Here is a 12,306-nt window from a genome sequence, read left to right on the forward strand (position 1 = left end):
TTCATCTATTTTACAGTATGGCACAAGAAGGTCGTATAGTACGCGTTGAGTGTCTCAGTTACGAAAAGCGCTACGACCCCGAAAAGCACTACGTATACGCTCTACGTGTGTACAGACAAGGCCAGGCCACGCCCGCGATTCTCTACCGGAGCTATAAACACTTCACCGAGCTATATCAGAAGATATGTCTTCATTTCCCACTCGCCAAAGTGCACAGGTGAGTGCGGTGTAGGAGACACACATATGTGTCTGCTTTATTCATAATCGTACAAGACTAGAAGGAATCTTTGTGTTTTTTTTAATATTTTAAATAACACACATTTTTAGTAGTTTGTTCATTAAGTACTATCTATGTATACAAACAAATTAATGCGTGTCAAACAAAACGTTTAATAAACTCCTTTAACGGATAACTCCAATAAAATCAGAAAAAATGTATTAAAGTGTCGTGCAAATCAAATAATATAAAAAAAATAGGTAGGTTATTAGTAGTAATAGGATCTGGATATTTATTTCATGTCATTATTTTTAAAGCAATGTTTCGGTGTTCGTTTGCCATTTAATGCCATTAATATATATTTTGTTACTAAGATATACGCTAAGTTATGCATCACTATTTTCACCTAGTAAGTTTCCCACGTTGTACTGTACGTCTTTTTTCGTCTTTGGTACTATATCCTCTGTTCTGTTTTTGCTCATCTGCTCCCTGTGCTGTGATATCAAGTCCCAACTGCTATCAGCAACCGGTTTTCCAAATGTTACGTTACTGTCTGGTACATCTGTTATAATTTCTGGGTATTCACCATACGGCGGCGGTCCACTAGATCTGCTTATAGAACTTTCTAGCGTATACGTTGAGTAATTTGATTGATTATTCCTTGCGGTGGTTTGGGCAGGCCTTCGTGGTTTCGGTTCCGTTACTTCGTTCTTGCTTGTTTGTTCTTCTGGATTGTTTTTTTGAGGTATTTGTTGATTAATAGGTTGTGGTGGGATTGGAGCAGTTTTCTTTTTCAATTTCAGTTTATTTATAGGGGATTTCGGTTGGTCTTGTTCTCTTGCTAGGTTTCCTTGTGTTTTTGCCTCTTCAGCTGCTTTTTCTAGTTTTTGCCTATCTTGTGCTGCCAACTTTTGTTTTATTGCAAGCTTTTCTTGTTTTTTCCTTTCCTGGGCTGCAAATTTTTCTTGTCTCTGTCTTTCTTGTAAAGCAGTTTTTGTTTGCTTTTTTTGCTCGAGCATCTGTTGTTTTTCTAATTTCTTCTGTTCCTTAAGTTGATGTTTAGACAGTGATACATCATGCAAGCTTCGTGTTAGGTTTTGTGTAGGAATTGTTTCTTTCGTGAGGTCACATGTACTTTTAGATGTTGTTATGGGTCCAGTTTGAGACATTGGAAGTTGTACCATAGACGGAAGCAATTTTCTTGGAGGATTGTACATTAACTCTTCATCTAAAGAAGACAAATGTAATAGGTTAACGACAAGTTAATTACTTCATTTAATGAAGAAAAGCATGTTTTTCAAAAACGCAATAGTTGTCACAATAATCTCCATTTCATATACAAGTTTGCATATATATACATTTGTTGCACCGAAATAAAATAATTTATTTAAATTTTACATTATAATTCGGAAAATAATGTCTAAGAACGATCTACGCCTATAACATTTTAATTGAATTCATTAAATATTTTACAATAATTATACATTTTTGTTTGCCATTAGGATTTTCTCATTACTTCTAACATGTCTTATTAAATTTACGAATTATAAATTTTGTATTAATATTATCAATAGGATATACATTATCTTACCATTATGATCACCATCGTTTTTCCTATAAACTCCAATAACTGACACGGGACTCAAATCACAGTCCCAACCGTGTTGTTTTCCCGTAATAAAATCGAATGACGCCCTAAAACATCGAAACTTGAACATTGTTTACAAAATTTCTATAAATTGATATTTATCAATTTACATTAATTTTTAGACTGCACGGAAATTCAAGACAACGCTGGCCATACTATTTTAAACCGTACTTCAGATTAGATATAAAGATAATAGCAATAATCGTAATCTTATCGAAGTATATAAGAAACGACGTGAAATATCTAGGCGCTTGTTAATTATGTTTACATTATTGTATGAAAATGTTGATACGCGGATTCCGAAAGGACTGTCAAACTGTTTTCTCTTAAATAATTCTGTATTAAACGTTTGTTTGATGTGTAAAAATAATATTTAGTCATTCGATGTAACATTCAATGAGGGATCTTTCTTCTAAGCAGAATTTCAAATTTTCGGTGTGTAACGTGCATGAGTAAAAACTGAAACAAATGATCAAAACGTATCATCCTATTCTCAAAAAATTGTATATCATGACTAACGATACCGAACACTGAACGTATCACGTACATACATTCACATATAACATTTTATTATCAGTCTACCCTCCGGTCTACACGTGGGTCGTTCAAACATTCGTCAAGTGGCCGAGAGACGTTTTGGTGATGTCCAAGCATTTCTCACGTCACTCTTCAACCTAGCAGACGAAATAGCACACTCGGATCTCGTCTACACCTTTTTCCATCCACTCTTGAGGGACCAACAGGATGTCGAACCACAAAGGATGAGAAGAGGTAATATAGCGTATTTTCAGCTTATGAAATAAAAATAATAATACATTTTACAAATTCAATATTTCATACACTTTTCTTTATCTTATGACCCTGATTGGTAAAAAATGATTAACCATTACGATCTAGAGTTACATTAGGCTTACATCAGAGTCTTTAATGTCAATGGGTAAATTATTATAATTTAGGTAGAAAGAAAACAAATGTGCGTGCGTGATAAGCTTTCTAATTAAAATTTATCTGACTCATATAAATATATTTATTATCATTTTAACATTATTCTGAAAGACCGTTGTTCGATTGATGACGCGGACATTCTTTTGTTTATGCATCCGGTAAGTCTTCAAGAACTTAACATCGATTATTTATACTCACATAGTCATAATAAAAAAACAATTTTTACATCCTTCGTATTCTCATTAATTCCATTCCAGGTGAGACAGCGGAAGTGGAGAGCAGTGGATCGGGATCTTTGAAGCTGTCAGTTCAATATACTGGTGGAGTTCTGTCAGTGCTGATACTACATGCGCAGTCGTTGGCCGTAACGCCTCAGGGATTGCCGCCTAACCCATATGTTAAGGTAATTTTTTTAAACATTCTTTAGCTATTCTTTTCTTCATTATGAATCTGTATTATCTGAATACATACTATTGAAGATATATTTCACATGGAAATCTGCTTAATTTCAGTCAAAGCGATTTCAAGGTGTGTTTAGATTGATAAGTCCACTTGTAATATAGATAATAGGGATTATTTTTATGAATTTATTTTATTTACCGCACCTTACGGGGATTTTTATAAGACTCGGACAATGATTGATAACAAAATACACTTAAAATATGATATTTTTTTAAAGTCAATTTATGAAACTTATACAGGTTGGCCAAAAAGTCGTGGATCACGGTTGTTACAGGTCAATCATAAGTTCGAATCGTTGTTTTGTATTTTCGTCCTAGAAAGAAATTAGAGCCACCCATGGCCATGTCTAATACCTTTTTAGAATCCCTATTAAATGCGCCAAAACTTGTAATACGGGATCACTTTTCGGTAGAGTATTTTTTTCAACAGTGTGGTCCGAAGTAAAAAAGAAGTTATGATTTGAGAAATTTTCATTTCGTAAAACTTAATATTATCTTCAATACACCCAATAAATAACCATAAATAGTATGTCTAACCCTAGGTCTCATCAGTACCATTCTAGTGGATAGCATCAAATAGATACAGGATGTAGATTTTTCGATTATTAATAAGAATAAGTAAAAAAAGTCAATTATCTTATGAAAACGCAAAATAAATTATAACCCTGCAGGGGTCGAGTTTAAGGACACCTTTAGAACAATTTTTTGCATCTAACCCCTTGTTGCGTTTGATCCGCGACTTTTTGGCCCCCCTGTATTTGACTCGGTAAGATTTCGGTTAGAGTCTCTTAATTTGTATAAAATGATTCAAGACATATTGAGAATCAAGCATATATAGTCAAACTGTTTACATTCTGAATTTCCTTCTACGACTTTCACAGGTATACCTAGTCCCAGACCCCACCAAAGAGACGAAACGAAAAACGCGCGTGCTCAAACGCAACTCGCACCCATCATTTATGGAGATGTTGGAATATCGCTTACCCCTGGACGTTCTCAAGAACAGAAGCCTTCAAGCCACTGTATGGCATTACGATTCCTTACAGGAGAATCAGTTTTTGGGTGGTGTGGTGGTACCTTTAGGTTCCTTGCCTTTAAGGCAAGAAACGGTGGCCTGGTACCCACTGGAGTACATACCCCGGTAGCTAGTACTCGCTCGCTCCGCTATGTGGAGTACGGACTTTTTTAGATAGAAATTTTGGAAATGTAGTTATTATCGATATTTTTTTTACTATACTTGTTTTTCTAAATCAGGTCTTTTTGTACGCAAAATCTAAGTGCGAAATATGGGAATTTCCTAAAAACTACTTGGGGCCGTTCAAGTATTACGTAAGGACTATAGGGGCAGGGGGCCGCTATGATTTGGTGGCGTCATCAGTAATTATTTACTTTTTTACACATACTACCCACACATTGTCTATGTTTGAAAATGAAATGCCTTTCCAAAGTTTTCTTCAAAAAATTAATGTACTATTATTTTACGGAGCTTTGCTTACTTTTGCTGACAAGAGGGGAGGGGGGATATTGCAGTAAATCTGCTTACGTAATATTTGAACGGCCCCTTGTAGCAAATGTTTATATACACCGGTAAACTTTGACTTGTCTAAGAGCATTTATGAGTTCTTGAAATTGTACATTCCAAAAATTATGATTTGTGATACAAATGTTATCGGATTGGAATTTGGAAAATTCAAATCAATTATACCTATATAAAGTGCAATTAATCAGTAATTTGCCACGATTTTGTTGCCTACATATGTGGAAATGAATTCGATAAAAAACTGGCCATTAGCGGGCATTTAGAATAATAGCTTTTAATTATTTTTCCGATGTATTTTATTTTTTGATACATTTATTTAAATTATAATCTATGATTTTTCTATAATGTCGCTTATACATCAGTAGTATTGTTTCTTGGTGCTGATAATAATTACATTATTGCTTATTCCTATATGATAATACTAATGAAATAATTAAAAAAAATATTACAAAGAAGCAAAGCGTTTAATAGTGGAATGATGTGTGAGTGTGTTTTTTTTATTATTTTTAATTAAAATAATATCAGTAGAGAAAATTGTAAAACATTATTATCAAATGTATTTTATAAACGTAATTGTTATTATGCAATTTTTTTGAACATATCGTAATCGACATTAAAGTAGTATTGAGATCTGAATGGTGGGAAGATGTTTTTAATATCGTATATTATACCTATATAGATATTTTTAGAGGATTATTTATTGTCATAGTAACAGCGATTCGTCTATTAGGCCCCACAGAGCAAGTCAAGCCGCGCTGTCAAGTGTCAAACTTGACAGTGACAGCTAGTGACTTTCACGTTCTGCAATGCGAAGCCTATTGTGATGTGCAGTATTTGTGCTTAATACTTATAAAGGAACGATGGATGATATAGCACAAATGAACTAGGAGTTTTGTTGTATTGAAATTGAGTATTTATTGCTTGGTGTTAAAGTGCGTTTTTTAAGGCACGTCCAGCTTGTATTACTGTCTTGTTGAAAAGGATAGGAAAATAGTGCATAAGGTGTTATTGGTGTTTATGTATATGTCGCAGCCAACTAGCTTAATTAGCCGTTCAATTAACAGCCTAGCCGTTTAACTAGTGGCCCGGAAGATGTTCAGCCAGTTGATCAAATAGCCAGGCATGGTTAATATGGCGTCGTCAAGCACCAACTTTGATGGTGTTTTCTAAACTTTCATGAAAAACAACAAGTACAATGTAAGAGTGTAGAGAATTTAACTCAAGGAATTTAATTTTACAAGGAATATTTTTTATGTCATCTTTTTTTATTTCTGTCAAATAATGACTATCGTACGAATGGCCTAAGCGTTAGCCAGCAAGTTTATTAAATGTTGTAACAAACGCTACGGCTGAATATCTTTCAGGCTGCTAGTTAAACGGCTAATTAAGCTATTTGGCTGCGACATATATATTTAAATTGTCAATCAATGACGTTGAATCAAACTAATAACATTAACACTAGAAGTTGAGGCTCTGGCGTCCTCGATTCTCAATTAAAAAGTAATAACTATTCAAATTGTTTATGTTTAAACTACATTTTGCCTTTATTTATTATTGTAAGTTGAAAGGCCAGTAAAATTATTACGAACCATTTACATATGTAATCAGACATTATCTAATGTCAGAGATGAGCATAATCGTGGTTTATTTAAAAAAAAAAACAAGTCTAATTGGCTAATTTCATTGAAACTTTAACAGTATATTAACCCGCAATCGATATCTTATCTCAGTTTTTGAAAGTGTAATTAAAATGTTATTTTTGAAATAAAAACACTGTATATTTAAATTTGAGTAATCCTTTAATGTATGGACCCATATCAAATACCATTCCTGTTAAAGCTGCCATTTTATATATAGGCGTTAAACATCACAAGCGTGTTACAAGTATGGCACGATTATATAATCATACTTTATAGATGACGGTACATAAATAGAAAAAACATAGGTAAATTGAGAAACGCCTGAAACACTCTGGTACTCTGTAACTCCGCAGTAGCGATACCAATAATGTTGTTATTTTGTTAAATTCCATGTACTTTTCTTGGCCGGTAAGAGCGGCCATTGATATTAGTATTGCCAGTAAATAAAAATTAACAATTATAAGGGGAATAATTTACAGTCATGCAAGCCAACATAATAATTTATTGAGATGTCTTCATAAAGCAATGCATCTGGAAAATACAGGTCTAGGCTTAAATAAATGTGACACAAACTTAGTAATAACTAATATGACAGGTTGACCTTTACTATTAATATAATATCTTTCAAGATACCTAGTAATCAAAGCCGTTCGTTAATTAAAACTTTGCCGTTGTAATGCAAGGAATAAAATAAATACATTTTAGTTGGAGTTTGACTAGGTGTTGGTAGATAAATAAAATTATTTGTTGTACGCACTAAAATGGCGACGGTAGTATCAATTTGAACCGCCGGCCAAGAAAATTATGTGGCATTGTGTCGTGTTCTTAGGTATCGACAGCGCTACGGCATAGAGCATCTCATATGGGTATAAAATCTTCGCTTGTTACAGAATACCGAAGACGTTAGCCCTGAGCAATGAGCATCCATCGTTCCTAATATCTGCTTCCAGTATTTGCTCAAATTGTTTTAACATTGAGCACCGACTGATAACTAACGTGTACATACTTTAGATAGATTTTGTATCAATTTTTCTGCATCGTGTAAACGAGACATAATAATTTGTTGCATTTTAATTTGTAATAAACTGCTGCGATATATTCTTTGTTTTATTTAGCTGTTATTTTTCTTTTCTTTTGTATCGCCGTTCTGGTTAGTCTTTTACATTTTATGTTTACGTTATTTTCTCTTTGTCATTGTAATGTTGTGCACACTTGTTATTAATGCACATACATGTATCGTGTTGTTGTATGTCATGTGTTTTCTGCAAGTGTTTGTGTGTCTTTCGTTAGTGTGCCTTTGAATATAAAATAAAATAAAAATGATTGTAAATATTTTACAATTTTCAGTTTTACCTATATGACCAACGTTGTATGCCTCAATAATGGCTATCGAAAATAAGATACCTAGTTCACAACTAACCTGAAACACCATGTGCTACAGTCGTAACTACTAAACCAAGGCAGACTTCATATATAGTAATTGAATGTCAACTAGCTGTTGAACAAGTGCATTACCTGAAATCTCGACCTTTTAAGTATCCTTGAATGGTTAAATGACGTGAGGGAAATAAAAGTCAATATATAATACAAGATCTTTATCTGGTGCTATTTTTAACAAATAACTGTTTACGCCATATTGTCTTTTTTTAAGGCCCTTATCGCCCAAGTAATACGGTGAATTCTCGGTTGTAGGAAGGTAATATATTCCTGGGCGTGTGAAATTCGTGTTTGGTCCTAGAACATTGCTTGTAACTTTGTCGTAACATTTGCCATGACGCGCGTGGTGTATCGTGGCACATTGTACTGCCAAAAACTGGTCTGGGTTTTCGTTAGCAACCATCCAGTAGATTGCAGCTCTCACGTGGCTACAGAACAGGAAACATGGCATGATGAAATTCCCCATCATGTATGGTTGGTACTCTCCTAAAATTGTAACAGGAAGTGTTCGGAGAAAGCTGAAGTCATAATCAGCAAGGTCTAGACCACAAGTCGTTACAAAGTAATACGTAACAACTTGTGCCTAGTTTAAAAGTTAGCAAGTGAAAGTTTTGAACAAGAACAACGTATTACGTAGATAAGAATTGCCTGGAACAATCTGCGAGGCCCTACACTCAATTAAGGGTGTAATAATTTGATTTCTTAAAAACAAAATTTTCACTTAAGAGAACATACAAATTTTATACATTCACTAATAGTCTTAAACAACATCTTCTCAACCTGTCCTATGCTGAAACGAAACGTATTCTTATATTGCCACATTAGTTTACTTATAAAACATTAGTGTTATACAGTAGAAATGATTGTCAAGTACATGCTAACATATCAAAAGGAAGAAAATAGCGGCCCACGATACAGAAAATTCTTGTGTGCACTTTCTTTTTAGCAAAATATCCCTTATTACGAATAATAAAGTTGTTTTTTTCTTTCTGATAAAAGGAAAAAGTAATGGACATATACCGGGCAAATGTCAAATTCCCTCACTGAAGTATGTGACGGCTTCATTCGTAAATGAATGTTAGACAAGCCTCTATTAGATATGTTGATCGTTTATTTTGAAAGGAGCTCGAGATTGGGAACGATACTCCAATATCTACTTAAAGCTTTAAAGTAAATGAATCATCGTCTCTATAGAATTAGTACCAAATGCGCTCTTCATAGAAATCTATAACGCGTAGCAATTATGACTGGTATTTTAAAAGTTTTGTTGACATTTACCTCCATTTGCGTAAAAGTCAACGTGTGCGTCAGCGTCAGCTATACCGAATCCATCGATATTTGTGTGGAGCGCGTCAACGCGATGAGCTGCGCCTGAGTTGAAGCGTTCTTCTCGCGGGAGGTTTCGGAAACATGGACCGGCTGGATCTAGGCCTATACAAGACACATATTTCGTTTAAAGCGCAATAGATCGCCTCGATACTACAAATTATTATTTTTTAAATAGCAATATACAAGAAACAAAACATCATCTAATTGTAAATCTAAATCATTAAAAATTTGGGAGTTTAATTACAAACACAAGATTTATATATATAACACGATATACCTCGAAACTTTAGCAAATACTTGTTTTATTTTATTTAAAGTAAAAGCACTGGTTCTGATCAGCAGAGTTGAATCTCATCATGTATATTAACAAGAATTCAAAAGATATTTACTAAAATCGATGCAGATTTGTGTAAAGTTTGAATTACACACTAAAATGAGTACAATAGGACATTATATAGATAAATAGGCAGTTCATTTTAGAATGTTTAGCAAATATTGAAATAAGTATGGTTCTGAATTACAATAAACTGTTTGGAAGAAAAATACCATAAAATTACAGAGATTGCTAACAAACTACTAATTGATTTCTAAAATTATTCTATACATTAAATATACCAATCAGATATGCTAATCTCAATATACGTAGTAATGCAAATTGTTCTCCACTTACCAGTTAATCTAGCTGGTTTATAGTTCGTAAGTTGATGGTACTTGGTAGCTGCGTAGTAAGCAATGTGCGCTCCTAAACTCCCTCCAAGCATTTCTAGATTCTCTGGCCGAAGACCTTTTCGAGTTAATTCCGCCATGAATTCACCAAGGATCAGACCGAGTGGTTTTGTCATTCGCGCGGCTCTGAAATATAAAACGTAATTGTTTAATAACTACCAATTTCATATAAAGCATTAAAATGTTTAAACTATATTTGAATTACCACCAAATATATTGTTAGAAAGGAAGCGGTTTCTATACGCACTTTATTGTAAACAAATGTTTGACAGTGTGTTAGGTTAAAATCGGAAAAGGAGTCGAAACGACTTCAAGAAAAGAGCGTACCAATCCTTAAAATATCGGCAACACACTTGCGAGCCTTCTGGCAGTGTGAAAGTCCATGGGCAGTAGTATCACCTTATATGTACTAGGTGTGTATCTGGACTGTCTGCCGCCATTTGAATATTTCAGAAACTTTCTGAATTTTGTTCGACGGAACTCATGGTTGACGTTTGTTTCGACTCTGAATCTTTACCTTAGCTCATTTTCAGACTATAAATATGAAGATTTTTCTCACAAAGGATAGCTCCGCACAAGTATAGGGAACAATTCCACGACAATTATATTTTTTCCGCGCTCGAGGTAGGGCTTCACTATCGTTTGGACGATAGGGGAGAAGGATGCGTCGAGGTATCCACTAATCATCACCTGAAAATGTATAATTATTTTAAAAACTTTTCAAAGCATTTTAATAAGACAATACAGTAATGAAATGTAATATTTCATGCTCAATCAAGATTAATGCATAAGAAACGTTTAACATATGGTAATGCATGGCTACTATAAGTTAAAGGTAATAAAATCAAATCATACAAGGCCACGAGAAATACAGCATCCACAACAGTACATACATTTCCCAGTCGTCTGGAAATTTATATTTAGAAGAGAAAGGAATCTGCCACACGTTGGTTGAAATAAATAATGAAACCAAATTCTTAAGCAGTTTTGGCCTAGTGGATTCAACTTGCGACTCTCATCCCTAGGGTCGTAGGTTCGATCCTGGCAATGGACTTACTATTTGTGAGCGAATTTAAAACTCGCTCGTATGGTGAAGGAAAAATATCGTTAAGGAAACCGAACTAAATGGCTTAGACTCAAAAAGTCGACGGTGTGTGTCAGGCACAGAACCTTGACCATCCAACTGCCAACGGCCCAAACTTAAAGAATGTCGACTATTGGGAGACGATGTGTTCAATATACATTACCAAAACTTCCTTCTTCAAGTCAATATTTTTTTCTACACACGCCGCACCTGCGACGCTCAGCTTGCAGGTTGCATCATTATGACCGAACCAACTGTCAGATGGCCACATCACCAACACTGTTAAGGAATCCTTTGTCTCCTCTGACATGGTTGTGTTGCGAGTCATTCCAGGACCTGACAATATTTAAACAGCTGTAACATAAACTCACAAAGACCAAATCAAACTATAGGAACTTCATCTAAAGGAGATTGAGATTTCTAGATTTTAAAACTGTGTCTATGTACGATAAATTAGTGTGATAATTCTAATAAATAGAGAAATATATTTAACCTTTTGTAAATACTCTTTTACAACCAAATTATACACCATATATAACCCATATGAACCTGGCACCTATTAAATACTGTGATATGTGATGATATAAAAGTGGGGCTATACAAATTGAAATTCTCTCGAATACTCCAGGTCTGATAATGATGAGACAACGTGACTTAAAAAAAACAACATGCCACCAATAAATTTTCCAAATACCTCTAGACATTCAAGAGTATTCGGAGAAAATAAAAGATTCTGATTTAAGAGGTTCCTCCAATTTTTGAGTTAGAACGGTGGTTGTAGATAATATTTCTATACAAATAACTTACAATCTGACATGAATCCATCGGGCGGGCCATCGTCAGCCCTTACAAAAACAAAACACATAGTTAGAACTAAAATTAACATATTACCAAATAGACGACGTTTAAATGAGAACAGAAATGGCCTACTGATGAAGTTTCTTAAATATAGAAGGTCGACTGATAATTGTTAAGGCCATCGTGTATTGCATATTATGACCGTAAGGTACACTGCACGCGACATTGGGGCTAACATTGTGCGTGAATACACATATGATATAATAAGCGCCTGATGATTTATATCTCTATTTTAAATTTAAATGAGTATTTAAAGTTTATAAAAATATGTACGTGTTTTTAAACATGATTTTGCTTAAGGGGTTTGGGATATTAATAAAATAACCGAAAATGTCAAGTTTTGAAGTCATTTTGAATTCGTTTGAAAATGCCATCCGAAATTAATGTAATTATTAAAATATATACAGTCTACTTTATAAGT

At 34.1% G+C, this 12,306-nt stretch overlaps 3 protein-coding genes across 4 annotated transcripts in view; 1 reads left to right on the top strand and 2 right to left on the bottom strand.

The window, feature by feature from the left end:
- LOC123711500 (phosphatidylinositol 4-phosphate 3-kinase C2 domain-containing subunit alpha) overlaps window positions 1–7,549 on the top strand; it is a 31,227-nt gene extending 23,678 nt beyond the window's left edge. For both annotated transcript variants that reach the window (XM_045664122.1, XM_045664123.1), the window contains exons 29-32: window positions 17–217; window positions 2,443–2,636; window positions 3,068–3,213; window positions 4,153–7,549. In XM_045664122.1, coding sequence (XP_045520078.1) covers window positions 17–217; window positions 2,443–2,636; window positions 3,068–3,213; window positions 4,153–4,416 — 805 coding nt within the window. In that variant the 3' untranslated portion in view covers window positions 4,417–7,549. The remainder of the gene's footprint in view (window positions 1–16; window positions 218–2,442; window positions 2,637–3,067; window positions 3,214–4,152) is intronic.
- On the bottom strand, window positions 571–2,019 carry LOC123711502 (triadin-like). Its single transcript, XM_045664124.1, has 2 exons — window positions 1,809–2,019; window positions 571–1,445 (listed from the first exon to the last, which is right to left on the bottom strand). The coding sequence occupies exons 1-2, from the start codon at window positions 1,933–1,935 to the stop codon at window positions 604–606; spliced, it is 969 nt and encodes a 322-aa protein (XP_045520080.1). The 5' UTR covers window positions 1,936–2,019; the 3' UTR covers window positions 571–603.
- A 451-nt stretch (window positions 7,550–8,000) lies between the features above and the next one.
- LOC123710638 (lipase member H-like) lies at window positions 8,001–11,909 on the bottom strand. The gene is made up of 6 exons (XM_045662662.1): window positions 11,835–11,909; window positions 11,191–11,363; window positions 10,503–10,633; window positions 9,888–10,069; window positions 9,167–9,319; window positions 8,001–8,374 (listed from the first exon to the last, which is right to left on the bottom strand). Exons 1-6 carry the CDS (start codon window positions 11,890–11,892, stop codon window positions 8,001–8,003), a joined length of 1,071 nt encoding a protein of 356 aa, XP_045518618.1. The 5' UTR covers window positions 11,893–11,909.
- Between the last annotated feature and the right edge of the window lie 397 nt (window positions 11,910–12,306).

This window comes from Pieris brassicae, chromosome 6 (genome assembly GCF_905147105.1).
Source record: "Pieris brassicae chromosome 6, ilPieBrab1.1, whole genome shotgun sequence".
In the NCBI taxonomy this organism is placed as follows: domain Eukaryota; kingdom Metazoa; phylum Arthropoda; class Insecta; order Lepidoptera; family Pieridae; genus Pieris; species Pieris brassicae.